This window comes from Hippoglossus stenolepis, chromosome 19 (genome assembly GCF_022539355.2).
Source record: "Hippoglossus stenolepis isolate QCI-W04-F060 chromosome 19, HSTE1.2, whole genome shotgun sequence".
NCBI lineage: Eukaryota > Metazoa > Chordata > Actinopteri > Pleuronectiformes > Pleuronectidae > Hippoglossus > Hippoglossus stenolepis.
The window spans coordinates 15,197,199-15,220,885 of record NC_061501.1 but is presented as its reverse complement, the minus strand read 5'-3'; the positions used below and the strand labels follow the sequence as shown (position 1 = coordinate 15,220,885).

At 42.2% G+C, this 23,687-nt stretch overlaps 1 protein-coding gene across 2 annotated transcripts in view; it reads right to left on the bottom strand.

The window, feature by feature from the left end:
• Window positions 1-23,687, bottom strand: part of pou6f2 (POU class 6 homeobox 2) — a 64,220-nt gene that overhangs the window by 16,253 nt on the left and 24,280 nt on the right. For both annotated transcript variants that reach the window (XM_035142766.2, XM_047344608.1), the window contains 2 exons: window positions 13,140-13,480; window positions 764-907 (listed from right to left, as the gene is read on the bottom strand). In XM_035142766.2, the coding sequence (XP_034998657.2) occupies window positions 764-907; window positions 13,140-13,480 (485 nt within the window). The remainder of the gene's footprint in view (window positions 1-763; window positions 908-13,139; window positions 13,481-23,687) is intronic.

The following is a 23,687-nucleotide window of genomic DNA, read 5'->3' as shown; positions in this document are numbered from 1 at the left end:
CAGGGAAGTCCATACTGTCTCATTAGCGACGTTTAGCATCAAGTGCTCACACGCGGACAACACTTTGCTGTAAACACCGAAGCATGGTCACACTGGTGGTATTGTAATCTAACTCCGGTGGGTTACGTGTCACGTGGGAAATTCCAAATCAACTGTTTTTGCATGTGTATTTAAAAATAACACCCCCTGCTTCAGTTTCTCTGTATCTTTGTTAACCTCACGCTGTGAGGACTGAGCAAGTGAAGATGAACGAGGGTTAAAGTAAATAACACTAGTGGCATAAAAGGGCACACTGTCCATACAATTTTCCTTTAATATGTGCGGTGTGCACCTGCGATAAGATGATTCATTAGATAGGGCCTCACAATGACAAGCATCATCGTTCAAGCCTCTGGCTACTGATGGAACAATTCTGCAGCCACCCTGTAAATATGACAAGGTCAGCGTTTTACTGCGTCAGGCGCATGCGGATAAGAGAACGAGGAGCTTTGTTTATTCCCAAAAAGCTTAATATATGGTAGGGTGGCCACTAAGACTATAGACAAACAGCTTCAAGACAACACAGAGAGCCAACACTGGAAATCTATGAGGAAAGATCAGAAATACTATACACACTTTTAATGTAGAGCTGCACATTCAAACAAGATCGATGGTCCAGAAGCATATTTTACAGAGCATTTACCAGAGTAACTGCTTTGTTTCCTGTATTGTTCCATTAGCTGGATGTTTTATTTACATCTAGTATCAAGCGTTCACGGCTCACCTGTCCTTGTGCGTTGGTGACCAGCTGCCCGGTTGCTCCTTGCAGGTTTGACAGGGCGTTGCCAAACACCTGAGAACCAGCGATTGAACCCATGGCTGCTGCTGCTGCTGCTGCTACCGCCGCCTGGCTGGCCAGAGGATTCAGCTGGAGAGGGGGAAATAAAATCATTCATCAAAACTGCATCTGCTTAACTGTGTAATGCTTATTCCTAAAAAAACCCTGGTTACATTGAAGGGGGGGATTCACACGTGTATTCTTTGTTACCAAGGTCACAATAGGCTAAACGCTGTGAGGTCTGTATATACCAGTCGTGAGGGCTACGCAGTCCATCATAGAGTTCCCGGAGGTCTGTGCTGCTGAACCCAGTGGGAGGATCTAGGGTAGGGAGGAGCAGTGAGAACGGGTGGGTGGCTGTGAATAAGTGGCCATTTTACCACTCTAAGTGCTTCCTCTGGCCCACGGGGCTCCCCACGGGCCGAGCTGAGCCTCTCCACCCGCAGCAATGGCCCAACAACATCCCGCTCTCACAATAGAGCTCGGCAGCGTGGCCATGCATCACTCTATCGTCAACTGCTTCAATACGCTTCGACTAAGAAATCCTCCTGCGTCATAATGCACTAGCACACTGTTACTTTTGAAGGAGAGGAGGGTTAAATGACCATCTTTACCCCCGCTGTAATGGACTCATCTGGTCTGGCCTGTGGTTGTGAAGAGAGGCTCCTTGCATCGGGGAGAGGCTGTAGAGCCCTGCCACATCGCCAAGATTACCCATATAAATCAAGCTAACCACTTATTAGGGGCCTGAAAATGCACTGCTGATTTGGTTGTAGTGCAGCAGAGCAAAGTCTTATTAGGTTGAGTAAGTAGATCAAAGACCAAGAAGAGATAGGAGACCTCCCAATTACTCAACAGAATAGAGAAATAATAGAAACACTGCTAAGAAGCAGGCGGCCTGCTCCCTGCTGTTAATACTGGTCGGCTTCAAACAAGGCTACTGAAATTAAAAGTAAGAGTTTGTATATAAGACTTAGAATAAGTGTCATTTCATAGACACTTTATGTTCTATACGATGAGCTGCGAGAGAAATTCTTTTCCGGAAAACATAAACTTTTGTACGCTTCCTGTGCTCTGCGGGGAATTCAGCATTGTTGCCGTTCATCTTTTATCCCGGCCCACCACCATATATTATTACACTTTCTGAAATCAAATGATGAAAAAATGCCACCGAGCAATCAATACTTTTTCATTGACAGTAAAGGTTAAGCACATTAAGAATGACACTGCATTTGTCTTATGAAATCATATTTCATGTTGGTGGCCTCAAATTGGCCGTGATTGATATTGCCTCCCCCTCGTCTGAAAGTCATCCAGGTTTTCCTCGATAATCGCGGGATCGTCTTTTACGTGTCCGGCGCTCGTCCCTTTGAAAATCTTCACATCGCAAATGTTAAAAAGAGCCGGAGCCTGATTCTGACTTTACATGCAAAGGTTAACAGGACGGGAGAATCTCATCCAGGCTCGAATCACGACTTTGATATTCATCAGCCTGTTTGTGCTTTGGGATGATGCAATGTTGATTTGGGTTTTCATGCTCCAAAGTGGAAAATGTGATGGCCAAAAATATAACCTGAAACATTTATCTTATAGTAATATTTGTTACCTGATTGTTTACAATACAAAAATGTCCTTTTTACACATCGTGTCATAGTTCATGATTGAACAACATTTCTGTTGTTAACCATTGGACACTGGTTAATTCTCTGAAAATAATGTGACACCAATATTCTAAATGTGATTCTGCAAACCGTTGCCATATTGTGATATGTCGTGATTCCATCAAATATAATTTACAATACAGGGACATATTTTCAACCCTATTACCAAGCCTTAGTATCTTTGCCAAGTGAGTTATGTTTTTGTTTTGTATGTCTGTTTTTTAGCAGCATTACACAAAAACTACTGGGCAGATTACAACGAAACTTGGCGGACGGATGTTTTTCCATCTCTGGATCTAATGAATATAAACGTGGTTTTGTTTTCTGAGTGCCATTTCAGTTTTTATTACACTTATTTTCTTCAACAGCCCAAAAATAAACACAGAGAAACAATCATTTCTGATTTCTGAAAGGCAACGGAACATAAAAACTGCAACATTTCCGACAATACAATAACATTTTTCTTAAAATATGCTTTAAACTGTTATTGGTGTTATTATTAAATATATGAAACACATAGCAGAGCATTCCTGAAGAGATTGTTATGGTGAGCAGTTAATTCCCCCCCCTTCATTTGTGACTGGAGTAATGGACCAGCTGCTCAAAGAGGTCTGAACCCTTTTGGTGAAAACACAGTATTATTTTTTTGCGGTGATAGTGAAAGGGGACTAAACGAAAAGCCAACAAGGCCAGTTAAACAGAGGCTACAGATCAACACATAGATAATGGGATCTCACCCAGAGTCTCCCTGAAAATCTGCTGTGCTCGGTGTCATTGTTCGAGTGATAGGTTGCTGGAAAAGCTCTCAGATTGATTTGAAATATTATCATTGTGTTTCATTTAATGACAGCCCTTTCACATGCTATGTGATTCTGGTAAATCTAGGTGAAAAAGAGAGCAGGCTTTATTGCTGCATCTGCTGGCACTGGGTAATATGGATAGCAGTTGGATCGAGAGCCGGGAATAAGGAGAGGTGAGGCTGTGTTCAACACCTAAACAGGTGATTTTCCGCCACGGTGACTCCTCTCACCACCTCGGCGGGAGGCAAAATGACAGACCTGGCCTAGCATTTGTACTGATTGCATGTGTTGGGGGAGATAAACAGTGATCTTCCAGTTTGTGGACCCTGCATGTTAACCATTGTGTTTCAGCCTTTTCATCCGCTATGAAAAGGGCATTACGAGTATTTTCAGTGGCATAGAGCACTTTGGTCGTCCACACAAGCATTGAAGAGATTACACAAATTCTAAACTAAACTGAAGTATCCCGAAGCCTCCGTCGTATCGTTTGAAATCATCTTGTCACCTTTAAGTCACCACTACTGCTATCACGCTCTGCACCATCACGGTTTAATATATCAAAATATACAGGGATCAACAAACACAGAATAGCTGGAAAATAAAAAAACCCCTGCAAATTGTTAAAAGTGCAGGTTTTCTCAGTACGGTCGGTGTGAATCTAAACTCCAGCGGGCTCTCCGTCGCCTGTTTGACCATGAGGGTCAGCTAGTGCAGCAACCCGTGTAATCTCAGAAATAGAGGGAAAAATAGCGTCCCTGCAAACCGTGGAGAGAGCCCTGGAAACTAAAATTGTCTGACACAAACTAACTGGAGTTAATTCTTGGTTTTGCTCTTTTCATGCGGCCGTTTTACACTTAATTGCTTTTTTTTGTTGTGGGCGTGCACATGACATAAAAGAGAAAAGATAAATGGATAAAGTGGTACAGACACCATGAGGTGGGAAGATTTGTCTTCAGCGGGGAGTAAACCTTATTTTACTCATCCGTTGTGCAACAACAGAATCAAACATTTATCTTATATCAAGTAACAAATAAATAAATGAAAGAGAATTTACGACCACTGAAAATTATTTAGCAAATTATTGGTTTAGTGATGTGGATCCACAAAGAAAGCTGTCGTATCTGAACGTATGAGAGAAAGTGACTGAAATGATGTAGGAGCTGATTTCAGTTTGATAAAGTACGTCAAACTGGAACAACCAGTGTAAATTAACAGAAGATAGCACTGTTGTTTCTGGACAGGGAAGAATGTCCTTGTTTCTGGAGCAACACGGAAGTTTCATTCGTTCGTTCCGTCTCCACATCTCCTCCCTGCTCTTTTCCCACTCCAGAGTGAATGTAATCAGCTGTGACATGAAAAAACACGTTTACTGTCTGTCAGGCCTCCGCTGGCCTTCCGCTGACAGTCCTCTGTTGACTCTCTTCCTCCTCCAACCCCAAAACGGGCTCTCTCCCCCGACTCCCCTCCCTCACATCTGCTGTGTTTATGAACATCAAAATGCCATTAGGCCCTCAAAAACACCTCTGTTCCCTCGGTTAGCGGGGCCTTGCACTGCGGCCATGCACTCTGAGACCTCCGAGCGCCGACTATTGCTCACTACTGGGCCTCTGCTCCAGCTCTTGTGAAAAATAAACCCCCCAAAAAAGCCATTCTTGAGGAAAAAATATTGGGAAGTGAAAGACGGATAGAACAACTGGGACGGATAACACCCGGCCAAATAACGCAATAACGCTGCATCCGCTGACAGTTGGACATTGCAATTGCTCAAGGCCAGTGGAGGGATGGCGGCGGCGGCGGCGAGTGTGGACGTGGAGGTGGCTGAGGTGGCATTGCGCCGGTGCTAATGGAGTGATGTCACACGAAACGCCAGAAATGACAGCTAGTTAACTGGGGAGGTTTGGCTGATCAAATAAAATGCATTAACTCCAGGAAATGGATATTGCAGGCGGCCCCAGAAATGGTCATATCTAATGAGGCAAAATGCAAATGAAGGAGGAAAAGAGTCGTGAAAACGTTTAAACTAACTATAAAGGGATGATGGAGTGTCAGACAGTGGCCGTCAATCTCCCCACTCATTACCTTCATGTGAAATTAACAGCGGCTTTAATCATTACATAAAATCTGCTCCAGCCCATTTGTTGATAATTGTGAAGCACAGAGGTTCAGAGCGGGTACTTTGTCATCAATCACAGCAGCAGGATATTTCCTCTGCTTAGGGGACACTGCGAGTAAAAATATAAGTTTTACTACATTCCTCTTACAATCTTTCTTTTCCCGAGGAATGATCTATAATATTTAGCAGTTTCCAGATGTATTAAATTTGAAACTACTCGGTGATTAAGTATCGGGAGGAAAGTGCTGACCATTTCAGCTCATGATGTGACACATTTGGTGCAGTTATTTCTGTACCATGCTGGTGTTGGGTTGAAAATCATAGCAGCGTTAAACTGGTGTTACAGTAAATCTACTGCTGCTGTGGCCATGACTTTTAAAGCGTGTACCTGGCTATGTCGTGAGAAAAATAATATCATTAGAGTCTGGTCAGGAGATCAGACGATGGACAAATTATTATTTTAGTGTATTAGCCAAGACTCTCCTCTGCCTTTTGAGGACAATTACTTGAAATATTCAATACGCAATACAACATATATCTTGATTTTAATAGTTTTATTTCAGCTGCACCAACTGCAAACCATTTGTTTGTGTTTGGGTGGAAATGGCATCTCTTTTCACTCTGCTGTTGTTTGACATATAAATACAGCATCTGAATGACTTTAATATCCTTCTAATCAATGTGCGGTGATCTTTTGATGTCCTCAATTCAATATAGGAAGGGTCATCCATGCCGCAGCTTTATAAACACAATAAAGGTAAATGATTACTCTGCACTGTGGTGTCCAAAAATACGGCCGGTAATGAAGAGAAATGGAGGAGTTTGAGGGGGAGGCCTGTCATGTGTCATTGGCCAACTCTAAACCCCAAGATTAATCACAAGAGAGGGGCTCTGTGGCTAACATGTGGTCACCCATGATCAATAAATCTGTCTCCCTCCCTCCCTCAACGTCTCTCCCCTTCACAGTCTCTCTCTTTTTCTCCAAAATATACACAGTCGTGGGCACAAGCTAAATCAGCATAAGTGAAGAGATGAATTGATGACATTTGCAGTCAGTATTTGTATCGATTACTCGAGTTTTGACTTCCGAGGCTCTCGTCTCGAGCAGTTCACTTAAGAAAATGCACTGTTCTTACATTCTAGTTGAGTCGACTTACAAAACCATCAATTGCACATTCCCACTCCTAATGAAAAGAGGTTCAGAAAATCACCCAACGGGAAAAATACAAAAGATGCAAAATCCTCTTCCTAAGAGCAGAGGGCAACAGAGTTAAGAAGTATTTAAATTCATTGAAAAATATATATACCAAATCTACCCTCAGCTAACCACAACTGAACACACTGTGGAGAAGAATTTCTGATAATATTCTGCAGGGACCACAAATGGGACTTTTGACTTGGTCTATGAGGAGGGCATAATGCAATAACATTGCATTAAAAGGGTCTTTTTACAGCGTGGCAGCGCTGTGCAGCTGTATTCCTTGTGTGAGCCCGGTGCTCTGTTTGCGGTCACTAATGGGCATCAGAAATTACAGGCAGTGGAATCGCGCCCCGCGGGGGGACTGGCCTCCTCAGCGGAGCGGAGCACTTAGACAGTGTCTGGGAGGCTGCTGGAGGAGGAAGGGGGGAACTCAATGTCACAGCCCTGCCTCATAATTAAAGAAACCCTATTCCTTATCCACTGTTAGGTGAGCCCTAGCTTGGTTCTCCATCTGAGGGCTCCCCTGTGGGCGTCTAATGCGTGTTGCCCCAAGTGTGCATGTGGGCTGATCAGGAAGCTGTGCCTTGCTGCTGGGTGCCTGAGCTGGAAGCCCTCCGCCGACCACAAGGGCGCACGGGGCCAACTTTTTAAGAATCACAGACCTCAAAAAGCAAAGGAAATACTAACTTGGTGAGGTCTGAAAACCAGAACAGCCAAAACGTAAGTGCAGAGCAGCATGTAGGTGTAATTTTAAAAGTGAAAGTACCGGCACCGTTTTCCAAACGATTCCTCCAGAAATATGATAAATTTAACTTCCTCCTTATTTAGAAATTCAGGGCTCATCGTTGGTCTTTAAGTCTGTAGATTTTCTTTTTGCCTAATCCCTCATTTGAAGTAAATAAAAGTAGTAGAGCTGTCATGGTCAGGTTGTTTTCCTCATCTAGCTCCCATGCTTTATAATTATTCATATGAAATGTGGTGCTGTTGATGGGCAACAGTCTTATTTTCTGCTTCAGTCAACAGTGCACATTTGTATTTCTAAATTGTGGAGCGCTTGTTATGTAAGGCAATTTTCTGCCTTCTTAAGAGCCGGATCTCCTGTGCATTAATAAGAGGCAGGGCTGAGCTGCTGGGGAGCAGAGGGGCCTGTTCATGCTCTGAACCACACAACCACCCTCATCATCATCATCATCATCATCATCACCAGCAGCAGCCGTTTAAACAGCCTGCCACCTCACACCATTTATACATATTTAAAGGTTTTATTAAAAAATGTGATTTAGAAACAGGTGTAAGCTTGGATAATGGTCAGATGTGACAATGCTTTAGGCTCAGCCTTGTTCACATTATTTCCTGCTTCATCTGGAGATAGAGGAACAGCACTGTACCAAAGCCACAGTTGAGATTTTTTAGAGATGATGAGGTGATGAGGCCCAATTTCAGCCCTACCACCCCACGCCCCTGTTCAATTACTTAATTTCCCATTTATGGGACTAATAAAGAATGATCTTGACTTAATTATCTCCACATTTTCCGTGAAACTTGGTGGATGCCGTATGGATCAGGGAATACATTTTGGTGCAGATCCGGGTCAGGCGGTGGATCAGGGTAGTTTTTGTTACTTTCTTAGATATTGCAAGATATGGCCTTAGTTCCCAGGGAATCAAAAATAGATCTAGATTGCATAATATTGCATATTTAGGGGACTGGTATTTATGAGTGTGTCCAATTTTGTGCGGCTTGATTGAATCGAAGGGGACTGTTGGGCCTTGGCAGAGGTTTACTCCCCTCAGATTAGTTCATATTTTTTCCTGTAAATCTTATCTCCCATCATGATACAATGATTTATTTTTCCTGTAAATCTTATCTCCCATCATAATACAATGATTTTCAGTTAAAGAAATGCTACGACACTGCACTAAAATCAATTAATTCATACAGAACAACCGTCAAACAACAGACTGTGACATTTTCAAATAATAATTAAACATAATCTTAGACTTTGTTGCTCAAAATATGCTTAATTTTAAAATGTTACTCTCAGTTGAAAGAGGTAACACAGACGGGTAATGAAACATACGATGGATAATGGACTCTTCTCTCCCACGTAAGCGTTGACAGTTTCATTGACGAGCACAGTATAAGCCATCGGGTCCACATTTGAGCATGTCATTTTAATTTTGATTTAATACCCTGCAGAATGACAGCGGCCCGTTTCGCTAAATCGAATAGACGTGGAGCTGATCTGGAAAATCAATTAATCGATGTGCAAGGCTCATTTAATACACATGTTAATATAATGGGGGAGACATCCAACGTCCATAAAGAGAGAGACATTAGGAGTAAATTAGACAGTAGTGATTTTAACGGCGGTTGACATAAGTAAAAGTGCACTGCAGCGGAAAACAGTAACACGAGCGTCTGAAGTGGCCTCAGCTGGAGACAAAAGCAGCAGAGATGGGGCCCAAGACTTGAGGAGGAGGGTGCAGGGAACGAGAGGGGGGAGAGGAGGGAGGTGAGGGAGGAGAGGGGAGGATGGCAAGGAGGTGAGAAGAGATGGAGAGTGCAGACAGCCAGGCCTCTGAAAGGCCGCTGTGGTTGGCAGCTGCTGACCTTGGTGACGATGGGCTTTCACCAGAGGCTTCTAATGAAGGCTGATTGCCAGGGAATAGTGAGGGAGCCAAGGGGTAGAGAGGGGTGCAGCAGGGAGAGATTGAAAAGAGAGAAGGGAGAGAGAGAGGGAGAGAGAGAGAGGGGAGAGAGAGAGAAAAGGATAGAGGAGAGGTTCAGGTAATTGCAGCACTTGTGGGTCTGAGGCCCTGCGGTCCTGTGATGTCGGGGTGCAGTGGGGAAGAAGAGAGATGTCTGTGGACGCTTTGGTGGTAAATTGTGGAGCACAGGGATTGGAGGCAGGCCCCTAGGCTGTAATTACCCCTATGAGTGTGCGGCTGGAGAGTGGACAGGCCCAGTGTGAGGCTCTGACAGCGATCAAGAAGACGACTGCAAAGGGGAGCAAGAGACAGACATACAGACAGATGGCAGGAGTCTGACAGAGGAGGAAGACAGGACGCATCTCCGCCAGGCCGTCCGAAAACCAGCCAGCCAGACAGTGGCCCAAGGTCAGAGGCTATTAGTGAACACACGACACGCTAGTGACAAGACAGCCATGACAACAACGGCAGAGAGACAGTGTTGTGTCGTAGAAGATGCAGTTCCTGGATGGAGTGAGACATAACAGAAGAAAAAAATAAAAAAGCAATAAAAAGCAACTAATTAGACCAGAGAGAGAGAGAGAGAGAGAGAGAGAGAGAGAGGGATGTCGGGGCTCCACTGGATGGCGCAGCAGGGTCAGGAGGGTCTGGGCGTACGAACTGGAATAAGAGAGTTGATAGGCTGGCCTAAGCTTCCCGCTGCCACAGATCAGTATGTACTGCCGCTCCTCTCCCTGCCTGGGCTGATGTAACTCACTGGAGTGGCAAATTACACCAGACCTACAGCTGTAGCCCGACATTATGATTAATTTGATCAGTAATTTCTCCTGTTTTTCATTTTAATCGCCGCGACCATTCTGCTGTGGCAGGTCTTTCAGATCTAATTAAGATCAATTCCGGTGTAACAGACTTGGCGAGCGCCTTTACCCACATCAAATCCCTGAGCTCTCCGGGCGTGGAGAAAACCTGCAGCTCTAATCAATCAACTTCCAGCAAAATCCAGCGGGCGCCCACAATCAGCCCATTAACACACTTAAGCAAATTTCATAATCTCCCCCCGTCTATTTGTCATCACTGTGGTGGCTATTCCAGGCAGCTACAGGCTGCGTCTCACTGTACTCTTCATACCGGGGAGTGGAGTGGGTGCGGACTGCAGGGTAGAAAAGTATTGCAGTGTTAGTCCATTAAAACAAATTAGCCGCGCTAATCTGAGTTTAGACCGCTGACTCAAGGGGACACAGCCTGTTGTGGTGTGATTTGTATTCTAATAGGGATATTTAATTAATGAATTCTGCTTCACAAATTAAAAACACCAAACACTAAAAACACGAGGGATGTAATGAATGCTCAGGATTTCCTCACTATTAGTTTGAAAAGAATATCACACACCTCCCATGAGAAGAGAATTACAATGGGACATTAATTGGAACATAATGAGTGTTTGTCTCTAAGCAGCTCTGCTCTGTATTTTCAGCAAATAGTTCAATGGCTGGCTGATTCTGCACGTCTGAATAATGACAGAAGGAAATAGGGGTGTTATCTGTGTAATGCTGATTGTATAATGGTAATTATGACTTGACTTTACTGCAGAGACCAGTTCCTTTGGGTAAAGCATGGAAACAGCAGAAATGCCCTTCTCTGTCTTCAATTAAAACATACAAAAGGAAGATAATGGTGACACTTCACGTGTGTTTGGGACAAACTCTTTAGTCTGGGCCTCTTCCCAAAATTAAAAACTTGTGCTGTGAATTAACCAATGAGGGGCTCAGTGACTATGGAACTGAAAATCCAATCACTGACCCAGGAGGTGGAGCCGCTGTTTAAATCCTATTGCAGCCTTGAGTGGTTGCTGAGGCCACGGCCTGTCCTTGGGCAGGATCCTCGCTGGGTGACACACTTTTTGACGACCCCAGCATTGACCCAGAGAAACTAAACCTTTTATGGCCATTCTGATTCTCCCACACCCATACACACACGCATGCACACACACACACTTTCCATAATCCCATTTGATGAGCCAATATCTTAATGATACCCGATGTGGCCCCTCAGGCCCCCCTCAAGGGAGGTCTGTCCTGTCATCATAATCAGCTGCGCTGCCTCTTTTAGAAGTCAACCATCTATATAAAGCTCAGGGTCTCAATCTTACAATGACCCTGTGTCAGAGAATGATATTCACAAATTCTTGCACATTTAACAAAGTTGTGGTTTCCTGGAAAATCAAACACTTATAAGTGGGAGAGTCGGATTGTAGTGTGGCAGTCTATGGATGCTGCCTAATGCAAGCTCAATGTGTGAATTTGTATGTTGGTCAGTGTCCACACTTGGAGTGGACAGTGTGTTTGGTGCGATGTAGCGGCTAGCCTTTGGAGCCCATTAAATCCAGAGACTGTTTTTCCTGCTGAGTCTCACTAGGCCGTGACAGGGCCGGAGAGAGCAGCATGGGGGGAAAACAAATAGCCCAACTCATCCTGGCCATAAAGAAGGTTGCACCACAACCCAATAAGGGTCTGACGCTGATGAATGTGGCCAGGGACAGAAAGGCGACCCTGGCCAGACTCGACCAGAAATGAAACCACAGGGATATAAAATAGGTTATTATCGGCACACAGTGACAGCAAGACGGACAGAAGGGCGGAGATGGATGGACAGACAAAGTGACTAAAAAGGGGGTTGAGGAGGAACAGCAGCAAAGATTAAGAGACTGATTACGGCTGGAGAAGATAACCTCAGAATGTCGACTGAATCTGCAGGCAGAGGATGTGAATCCTTGCTTCTTTTCGTGGTGGTGAGGTTTAATGTACTCAAGTGCATCAAGGCTTCAGCAACAAGATGCATATTCTAATAGCAGCACATAGACAGAAGAGCTGTCAGCCTCCATTCAAACACGGCTTGATAAAGATCAAGAACTAACGCAAAATCAAGCACTGTGTATTCCGCTGACCCGCCAAAAATCACACAATCTTCAATGGCACCATTCGGACGCACACTCCACTCTTTAAGTGGAGCATCGCATTATCTTTTTAAGTATCTAATTTATTTGTGGATTATTAATTTAACATCAGGAAGTAATACTTTGGCCTTTCTATGCTGCTCATAATACAGCTCATTCAGTGTCCATGAAAAATGAATATGAATAGGACACAAGTACGTGATTATTTTTGAGAGCCACATGCGTATAATAGTTGACAAGGATACCATTTGCATGTGAAAATGCAGAAAGTGATGCATGTGATACACTGTACTGGAACATTTACACCACGAATACTGGGGGACTGGTCGGATTAAATCTGTCAGGCATCAGTCAAAAGTAACCAGACCACATTTAGACAGTTTTTTAGTGTTTGTGGTCATACAATTGTAAAAAAACAAAACAACAAATTTATCAATGTATAATACAATAAAATAAAAATAAGATTTACACTTGTTTGATAAAAGAGAGACAATATATTGATCAATCTATTATCTATACCACTCATCCTTTGAGGGTCACGGGGCGGCTGTAGCCAATCCCAGCAGGCATGCAAAATGTAGGGAGACGCGCCACAGTTCGTCAGTGTATCACAGGGCTATGTGTATCACACCTATGCGCAATTTAGCGTTTCCAATTAACCTAACCCCAATCTGCATGAAGCTATAGTACCAAAAGAAAATCCATGGAGAAATGGGGAGAAGCTGAAAATACACGCAGAAAGACCAGAAGCCTTCTTGCTGATATTCAAAAACAAAAGAAAATCCCTATGTGTGATCAATGTGAGGACAATTCCATGAAAAGTCTCAGGACATGTATGAAAAAGAGAGACTATTGGTGCGTGACATTATCAATGTTGACTTACCGGCAAAGGCATGGGTGGGGTGACGGGAGAAGGGAGGCTGCGCGCCGGTGAGTGGTTGGGTCGGTGTGGTGGAGAATGCTGCGGGTGTCCAGAGGTGGAGGAGCAGGTAGAGCCTGGAGACGGGACCGAGGTCTGCTGCTGCTGGTTGGTCTGGGTCATGTGAAGCTGGGATGGCAGTTGATTCTGGGTGTGGGAGTGGGTCTGTTGGTGATGGTGTTGCTGCTGCTGCTGCTGTTGCTGCTGTTGCTGCTGATGCTGCTGTTGCTGCTGCTGGTGGTGGTGCTGCTGCAACTGTTGGAGCTGCTGCAGGTGCTGGAGTTGGGAGTTGAGTGATGAGGTAGCTGTTGATGAAACGACAGCAAGTTGTTTTGTGTCTTCCTTTTGCACGAGACCTGAACTATTCGTATAGAGTTCAACAAACACAAATTAGTTTGGACTGACAGCATGACAAGTGCTCTCATTATTTGAAGCACATGCTCACACCTCAGAAAGAAACACATGCACACATGGAGGTGTGGGATGCATAGGGCGAATAGTGAGAGATAGATGTAAATTGCATGGAGCCACAACAAGGTCCTCCAGGGTTTTTAGGGCTGCATGAAAGACTCTTTGAATTTAATTTCACTAGTTGGAGGACAAAGCTATCAAGCCTGACTGATATAATTGCTCTCTCTGGAGCCAAAAGTCTTCATTGTCACTTGGAGAATGTCAGAATCTTTGGTTTAATGGCTTAAAATCTCATAGGAAATAGACATCCATCTTCACTGCAAGAGTTCAGAAATAAACCCATTAACTAATTGGCTCCAATAATGGAACACCATTAGAACCTAATTTCTACATTTAAAGGCTGATAAATTTAACACTTAAATTTAAAAACTGTTAACACTCTGAAGCAGAACAGTCTGCAGCCACACCAGCATGCAGATACTTCTCTGGACCCAGAATGTCGATTTAAAATATGATCAAAGATGATTGTAAAAATATCTGAAAACAGTGTTTTGCGTTTCAATGTCAGAAAAGAAAAACGACACAACATATATAACAAATAATGCCAAACAAAGGGTATCAACAGTAATATGATGTGAACAACATCTAAGCTGACCTTCACAGATTAAAAAGAAGAAAGTCCAAACTGAGTTTCCATACAGATATGATGGAAAGAAGTGTTTTCTCGAAAGCAAAAAAAAAAACTCTCTAAAGCACCAGTGTGTAGGGTTTACTGGCATCTACTGGAAGAAATGGAATATAATATTGATAATTGTGTTTCGTTACGTTAACTTAAAATGAGCCAAACATCGGAACGTCTTTCACGGAGACCATCATGTTGCACCATCATGTTTCTACAGTACCCCAGGATAGACAATACAAACATTATGTACCAATAACTTCCAAAAACTTAATTCAGAATATATTGAATATACTACAAGTGGCTTTTGTTAGGAATGAGTAGGACCTATCTGCAGAGAATGTGCAGAAAATGTAACAATCCAGTTGGGAAATAAGTTTACTTATTATTGTGAAAAGAAATCCAACTAGATATTCAAATAACTACAAGTTTAAAATATAAAATTCATTAACTCATTAAATTATACAGAGGAGACTAATTTTTCCTTTGGTCATTGGTTGTTCATTGAAAATGTCTCTTTATTCATTATTACAGATCTTAAGATTCTTTTCAGTGTTCAACCTACACTTAAGTGCAATATGTCAATAAAAGTACCTAACGTTTTTTAATGAATTGTTATTGATATGTATAATGTAACAGAAAGATTTTAAACAGTGCATCATATACACAGTTTACTGTCAAAATAAGTTAGAACACTGATTCGCAAAACAGGTTCAAAAGAACATTTGCAAACATCCATTGATAACGCAGCTAAACACTTGCATAGACAAGCTTGTATATACACAGGATCAATGCACTTAAATAATTTAAATGTGGTTGTCTCATAAAATATGAATAAAACATCGGGGCAGACAAGTCTTTGATTGGTGTGGCCACTGCGACTCCGGGACAGGCACAAATGAACATTTGATGAAGATCAGATCATCGTCCTCTTTCCTCACTCTGCTGAAGAAGCTCAGCAAAATAAAGCCAGCGTCTGTTGGCCAGTAAACAGTACACTTTTACATTTCTTCTATACCTCCTGACACATTGACACCTCTCTCACACCCCCACCATGAATTATATATCATCTGTGCAAACGGCGAGAGTCCAATCCCCGCTTGAAATGTTGGGGCAACTTGTCTAGCAAGTGCCGAGCCGCTGACAGGACCGGCTCTTTTCCTTTGCAACTTCACAACGACTAAATGTTGAGCCCCTTTTAAAGATAGAATAAAAGAAAAAAGGGAACAAAGACAGAGAAAACAAAAGGGGGAGCAAAATGAGATTTCTGTCAAAAAATTATCGAAACCAGGCGAAGATCAAAGACGATTGGAGAATTTCCTCCAGCGCCAACCATTACGCCGAGGAACAAGAGGCACAACAAAAGAATATGAGGCAAAAGAAAACAAATACAGAGGGAATATGGAAGAAGCCCCATGTGGCCTTATTATAAGGGCTACACCGCAGGTAACTATATTCTTTAACAGCAGTGCTTTATAAATTCTGTCATCTTGTTAAGACTGTCAGGACCGCTGACCCTCCCTTACTCTCTCACTGGGCAACTGGCATTTTGAAGCTCATTCTTTTAACCACAGCTGTCTGATTGCTGTGGTTGAGCACATAATCCGAACGGCTTGTCTCAGCTAATTGTTTGTGCTCCTTCCTCCAGCAGACACAGGGCCGAGGATGAGAGTGGGAGCTTCACTTATGATGGAGAGAGGGCAAAAGGGTGCCGGGATCCTATAGTGCTCATTATATCTCCCACTGTCTCTTTGTTGTGTCTCATATTCACTCGTCCTCCGCCTGCGATGCAAGCAGAGCTCCCACTTAGTCATCACGCCTGAGGGGTGTAAGAGCAACGGTCCCACTTTCACTGTTGTCACAACTCGCCTATGTTAATGTTTATAATGAGGAATGAGCCACAGCGAGAAGTTGTGCAGCTAAATTAGAAGATGCATGTTGAACTGTGGCATTTTGTGCTGCATTTAAACATTTAACAACAATCATTCGGGAGGACGAAACACCAGCACGGAGAAGTCTGAGGCCTCCAACCTCAACGCTTTGAGAAACGGTCTGCCATCTCTCTTTCAAAGCATCTTTGCTTTTCAAGCCACAGTAGAAATCAACCGTTATCTCGACTGTCCCAGTCCCGGGTTCTGAAGTGCTGGAGGACGAAGCGAGACTGATTGTCAGAGGTCGAAAGGCTAGGTCAAAGCTAGCACATTCGTCAGACAAAATGCTATTTTTGTTTCCTGTGCGGTTGAGAAGTGAGAGGGTTGGGGGTGGGTGGGGGCGCAGTCTGCTCTCTCATTACCAGCGCTATCTCAGTATAGTCCCTGCCAACCCTCCTATTACAGCACTTTTCTCTCCGGGGCTGATTCGAAGCTTGACTCCTTGTTTTCCTCTCAGCGCACAACACCTACGTTTACAGCTTTTCCCTACGAGTTATCTTACACATCCTTTGTGTTTGTGTACATGTGTATTCAGGGCAGACGTCCTACACTCACCTATAGGTGAATTCTTAAGAAGATGCTGAACTTGAATAAAAAAAAAAATGCCACAAATCATGAATTAGTGCATTGGATAAGTTGCAGATAAACTAAGATAGCCTCTACATAACATGTCTGTTTCAAGATCACCAACCTTGTAAAGAATCTATCGAGCTCACAGGTATGAATTAAATCTACACGTTGATGCACTATTTGCTTTTCTTAAAGATATGGATCAAGCTTTTGAAGTAGTTCTCATAGTTGGCATTGAAATAGGTGCATTGCCTCTTCTATTGAAAATTAAGAGCTCATCAGAAAGTGCACAGGAGGCTGTCGGCCTGGAGTTGATTGAATTGTCCAATGTGACCCACCTTGTATTTTTAGGAACTGCTCTGGTCTAAACACAGCTGCCATTCTTTAACAAGAGAGGTGGAGGGGACAAACAAGCTCCCCATTACTGCTCTGCCTCACGTTCCACGGTGGGAGTCCATAAACCACTGTCTCAATTGCCTTTTCAGTGAGTCACACTGATAATTACCCCACTGGAGGTAGGGAGATTTAGACTCTGTGAGATCTGGTAATTATGAAGGTGGTCAAAGGAAGGTCATTTGTTACTCTGCGGATTAGACCGGTGCACGAGCACACTGATGAGCTGGATAATATCCCTGCTTCTGCACTCACTTCTTAAGCTCACTCTTGACTCTTATCACTGTCCATCATTTTGTGTCACATGATTACGCTTGTCAGTGTAACAGAGCACTGATCAACTTCAGTAACCATCAATCTATCAAAGAGTTATTAGAATTAAAATTGATTTCTTAAAATAGATATTGAAAAAAAAAGAAAAGATATATTGGGGATCTGTTTTAATATTGCTTCATGAATGACAAAAACAATTGATCAATAAGAAAAATGTTAATTTAAATTAACTAGCTTATCAACAGAAGTGGGATATAAGTAAGTAATAAGTACTCAGATTCTTTACTCAAGTAAAAGTAGGACAAAATCCTCCTTTACATGTAATAGTCATGCATTGAAAATGTCCTGTATCTAAAGATGCTAAAGATTGTTTTAGCCACTTGAGAAGCACTTTGTACCTTTGTAAGGAAAAGTCCTATACAAATAAAGTTTATTCTCATTATTATATTATACATTAACTGTATAAATTTGTGTATATTGTTTGATTCTATGTACTAATGCATTCATATGTAAATAGCATAAGTTACGTATATTTTGAATATAGGTGGTTAGTTTAATCTATTACAGTTCATCTGTATATCATTAAGCTCATCACATTTTTGGGTGTAAATTCTTAATTAGTAAAGTAATTTAATAATAATATATTGTAACATGAAATTCAAATACTCTTGCATATATTTGAGTAAATGTACTTAACTTCCCACCACTGCTGATCAATTCAGCATTAAATATTTGATCTGTTGTTAACATACTCTAGTTATTTTAATAGTTAAAGACATCTAAAGTAAAGTTTATGAAGAAGCAAAGAAACTAATTTGTTTTATAATAAAACCTTGAACTCGTACTGTATTTGTACTTTCCTTTAACCAGCGAGTCCATACAATTGATCATTTCTTTTAAGTAACAGAGAATAGGTTCCTCCCTTTGCACTGGCTGGAATAAACATGGGGGAAATGAAATGTTAAAGAAATTAGTCGCCTACTGAATAAAAACATGACTCAGAGCAATAGGAAGTAATATCAGTGTTTCTGTCCTGCTGCAGGAGGGAAAAAAGAACGAATTTATATATATTTATTTATATATCGGCAGTTAAGATTTGACTTGAGTCGCGAAGCCGCAGGATTTTAGAGACTAAACCACATCACTTGTAGGATTCCAGAGATAATGCTTTCATTTTGTGATGCAAGGCAATATCAAGCAGTGTTGTAGAATTCACACTCTAGGGAGGGAGGGAGGTGTTTCAAAGAATCAAATCCTCTCCATGGAGATGTTACACATACAAGAAAATCCCCGTGTACTCGATAACGTTGCCCTCTTGGTGAGGCTTATGCTGGGTTATTGATTTCCAAAGTGTGGTCCCGGGACCTCTGAGGGCCCTTGAGAAAGTTGCAGGGGGGCCCCGAGCAAAGTAAGATCCGGTTCACTTTCACTGAATACGAGTTTTTCTGCTTTTTAATAGTGACCTGTGCACAAGTTCCCCTTTAACTAAAGACTACACAAGTTAATTTCATTCTCTGCTTGAAGAATTAACTGTCCAATGAAATAAAATACATCTTTACACATTACATTGAAAATCCATATATTTGTGTGACCTATATTCAAGTGTATCTTTTCTTAAAACACGTCTAAAACCTCAGGCAACAAGATCCCTTCTATGCATCCAGAACCCCCCCGCCCCCCCTTCCATCACAGAGGAATTTCACTGCTATATCAAAAGCTATGTGACACTGTGATGCTCAGTCAGGGGTCCCTCACTTTTTGTCCTTCAGAATCCAGAAGGTGTTGGACCCACAACCCCCCATCCTCTCCCTCCTCTCGAAAAAAGAAAAAAGCGTCTGTCTGCTCGGCAGCACCGACTGGGTTATTACAGCGTGTTCATGGCCCCATCATGTGTCGTCAGACCAAAGCAGAGGCCGCGAGTAAAAGCCTCATGCAAAATTTATGTTCATGCGGCTGTTTCAGTGGGTGGAAAAATCAATATTGCGGGCCTGATGCACGGAGATGACTGAGTGCTCTCTGAATGACAGTAAAAGCTGGGAGAGATTGAGGGGCTACATTTACTGCTCTACAAATGGAGTGGAGTGGAGTTGCCCTAACAGTCTAGTTCACCTTAAATCTGAATTTCATCGTGGATTATTTTGGTAACAAGCTGGATATTGAGGGCTTGGTGAAATTATGCTGTGAGGGAAAATGAGAACAAATGAAGAATAAGCAACCCCGTGTTTTCAAACCATGCAAAACACATCTTGTGGTTTCTGAGCAGCTACAGTAACGTATATTATTAGGTTATTAAGCCTTCCCTTCCTCTCCAACTTACACAGATATAAAATGATTGTAGAATAATCAAAAGACAATGTGGGTATGAGGAGGACATCATAGGGCTTTTGTTCTACGCTGCTTCGCTTACATATGCTTTTGATAGCGTGCCACATACCCACAGTGCATTTGGGGGGAATGTGAGAAGAGAGCGAAAGAAAGTGAGAAAAAGAAATTCAGTGGGATGAAATAACCCCAAACAATGGGATTTGCTTTCCATTCTTCTGCCTCCATCTTCTGTCTTTAATTATTCCCTTTGGTTGTCTGAGGGAGCGTGTAAGCACTTTCACACAGCACAACATGCCCAGCAGCACAACACTGTCTGCCTTAGTGATGTGGAGACTTCTGAGTGACACTGAGCCTCTTGTGATTATTAATGCTGTTTAATACAACACAGAGCAGCCACTGTGATTGAGGGAAAAAACAGATTTCAAAATGCATGCATTCAAAATGCAATGTGAATGGAATTATGTACAACACGAGCACTGCACTTGAGATATAACACCCCCCCCTACTCTACATAAACAACGTGTACGCCACGAAATGAAGCCTAATGTTTTGTAGATGCAACACTGAAAATGTGGTTTTTTTTGATAACACGTACCAATTGCGTTGTGTTTTGTACACAGTGTTTAATGGTACCTCGGCTGATCCTGGTGGGATCCTTTGTGCCGGTTTAGTAGTTTCTTCCTGAATCGCATATGAGATATTTGAGAGCCCAGAACGATGTATGATGAATGAAGTGGCATGCTACTTATACGCTTATCGTGCTCACTGACTAGCAACAGGTTCAGCAAAGGGCAGCGGAAGTAAATGAAATTCCGCACCGGGACAATATATCATCAAAAGAAATGTATGCACTCGAAACTTACAAGCCTTCCTCAGATGCGGACATGGTGCCTGACGGGGCTGGGGGAGGGGGTGAGGACGGGATAGTGGAGAGATGAGGAAAAAGTGGGGGAGGACTGGGTATTGGGGGATGTTTTTTTTTTTTTTAGCTGGATGGTTGAGGAGCAAGCAAAGGGAAGCAGCAAATTTTGTTGAATCGGTTCTATTTTCATACTGGCTGATCTGTGTCTTTTAACCATTTCACTGCAGCTGGAAAATTAAAGTACCAGGGCTAATTTCACAGTGAGAGCTCACTGAACAAAACCCCCCGCAGTCTGTGGAATAAAGGTGACAAAGTCGACTTTGTCATCGTGAATCACGGCGGTGGAATTCAGGCGACGGACTCGTGTGTATGGGAGAGAAAAGTGGAGAATATGTGCAAAAAGAAAAGCAAGAAAAGACCCTTTTCTCGTGGCATGTACTCAGTGAGGTTTTCCTATGATGTGTGAGTAACAGATAGCTCTCTTCAAACATGCCATCCTGTACTGATGCCACAGGATCCATCTGTGATGTGTCTGCAGTTAGTCCAGAAATAACACCCATGGGGCCTACACACTCCACAGGCCTCCTGCGGGACCTTTTAAGCTGCACTGATACTGATAAAAGCCCCGACAAATCTGGCCCCCAGATACCACGGCCATTAATTAGGGTAATTAGGCCCTGGTCAGCAATTAGTAACCACAGATAGCTTTTAGCAGCGGCTAAGACATCCTCACCGGTGAGGGGTTTTGTTCCACACCATCTGCTGACAAGTGTCACCACAGACTCTTTGGTTTCACACACAGGGAACCGGAGAGCTGTGTTTAAAAATGACCTCTGTGTGATCCAAGTTGGCTCCCAGACTCCCACAGCCTCTCTGCTGCTGCTGCTGCTGCTGCACGACCACTTTGTTTGTTCTCCTCACTTCTTTGGTTCTTTTCTCTTGCTCTATGAAAATCCATACACGTCGTGCATGGCCAGAGTGGGAATAGGAAACGTTCACTGCACAAGGTATTGATCAAAATTAGAACATCTGGCTGAGTGTAAGTAGAATTGATCGAAGTGTAATGCTACATTGATTTGCTTGTATTATTAAGTCTATGATAGATTCACATCGATAAAGTGTTGGTTTACATTATAATGTTTTAGAATGCTCTACTGCAATTGAGGATAAATCAAAATGCCTATAGTAGTTTTAAGTTTAAAGTGCAAATACACTTTATGTACTGTGCTTCAAGTTATATTGGGGCATAAATATTGCCATGTTTTTACATTAACATCCAACTTAAGTACCTGTGATATGCTTATTTATACAAGATCATGAAAAGCAAATATCTACCTGAGACACATTCACGAACAACTGTGGCATTTTCACTAATATCCAAACACAACAGTGTGTGTATTTCATCGTGTGGTAAATGTACGTGATATAAGACCTTCTGTCTAGAACGCACCGATAAAAAACAGGCTGCGTACACACATTCAACCTCAGACGACAGATCACGCAATAACTCACATTACTGGGAAATAGGAAATAAAGGATGCAGCTGTGCTACTTTACACAATTCCGCATTTGAAGCAATCGGTGATAACACCATTTTCATTCCAGTTCAGTCCCATAAAATTACCATTAACATTACAACTCATGCAGAACACAGATAAATGTAAAATGTCACCCAGTTCTGCCAGGCGGGAATTCCAGTTCCACAAGATTACCATCTCTGTCTGCTCTCTCCCACTGCACCTTGTCTAATATTTCATTTACAACATTTCATAAGTTCATTTTCCCCTCACTGACCATGTAAATCACAAATCAATTTTCATTTAAAATGCTTGACTACAGATTGTTGCTGAAAGCTCCTGAATTGCACCTCAGCAATATGGCAGACCTTTAGCAAATCTTTCGGAAGCGGTCTGGCCGAACAGGGGAAGGAAAAAAAAAAAAAGTGAGATGTAATTTCTACAAAACAACTCCGGGGGCCAAGTGGTCAAGGCATTTACTGGAAGCATTTTACAAGTGTTGAAATAACATGAAAACAATACACTGTTATGTACTGTAATTCATATCACACTCAATACTGCCTCATTTACTGAAAACCTCAGACTCGTGGTGGACTGCTCTATTTAAAAGGAACAAAAGGTTGATATGTGATAATGACAAGATGAATTCTATTGATTGTAAATAATTTATGAGGATACTTAATCAATATATGCAATTATCTTAAATACCAAATATTTTTTTCCAGGATATCCAGGTATAATTTGAGGTTTGCTTAAAAATACACCCACATAATTACCTGCACCAAGGAGGTTATGTTTTAGTTTGTTTGTCAGTTAGTTAGTAAGATTATGCAAAAATTACTTGACAGATTCCCACTAAACTAGGTGGAAGGATTTAGGATATAATTTAATCAGGGCCCTAATATTTGCAATTTGGTGAAGATTTAAATAAAAATCCAGATGTAGTGAATTTAAATATGTTTTCATAAGGGGGTTATTGGGCCTTGGTGGAGGTTTGTGCCCCCTGAGTGCCATATAGTTTGTTATATTTTCAACGATAACCTGTAATTTGGTTGAATGGACACAATAACACGCATGTTTTACATTTAACATCTTAATTACATCAAGCGGAGGTAAATCTGTTGTAGCTCAGGCGCTGAGGGAATAAAGAAACAGGTGGATTAAAAATAAATAATTTAGCCTGTTTCTAATTATTCACATAACTGGAAGCTAATTATGGAAACTGCCATATTGGAATTCCAACTAATTCAGAAAATGATGCCTCTCCTAATACACTCCAACAATATCTATTTAAATAAATGCATTTCACTCTTCATACACATTGCAGACAGACAGTGTGTAATGTGGATGGACTATCTTGTTGTAGACTGTTTATTTATGGCAGGTTTGCCAAAAGCCTCCCTTAGTGTTTACCAGAGAGGGCAGATGTCAGGGTTTGCTGTGGAGGAGCAGCCACAGCCACATCTGATTAACAATATTATTGTCCTCCTCCACACCAGCATAAAGACCCCCCCCTCCCCTCCTTTCCTTTTTCCTTTTCTTTTCTGTCGT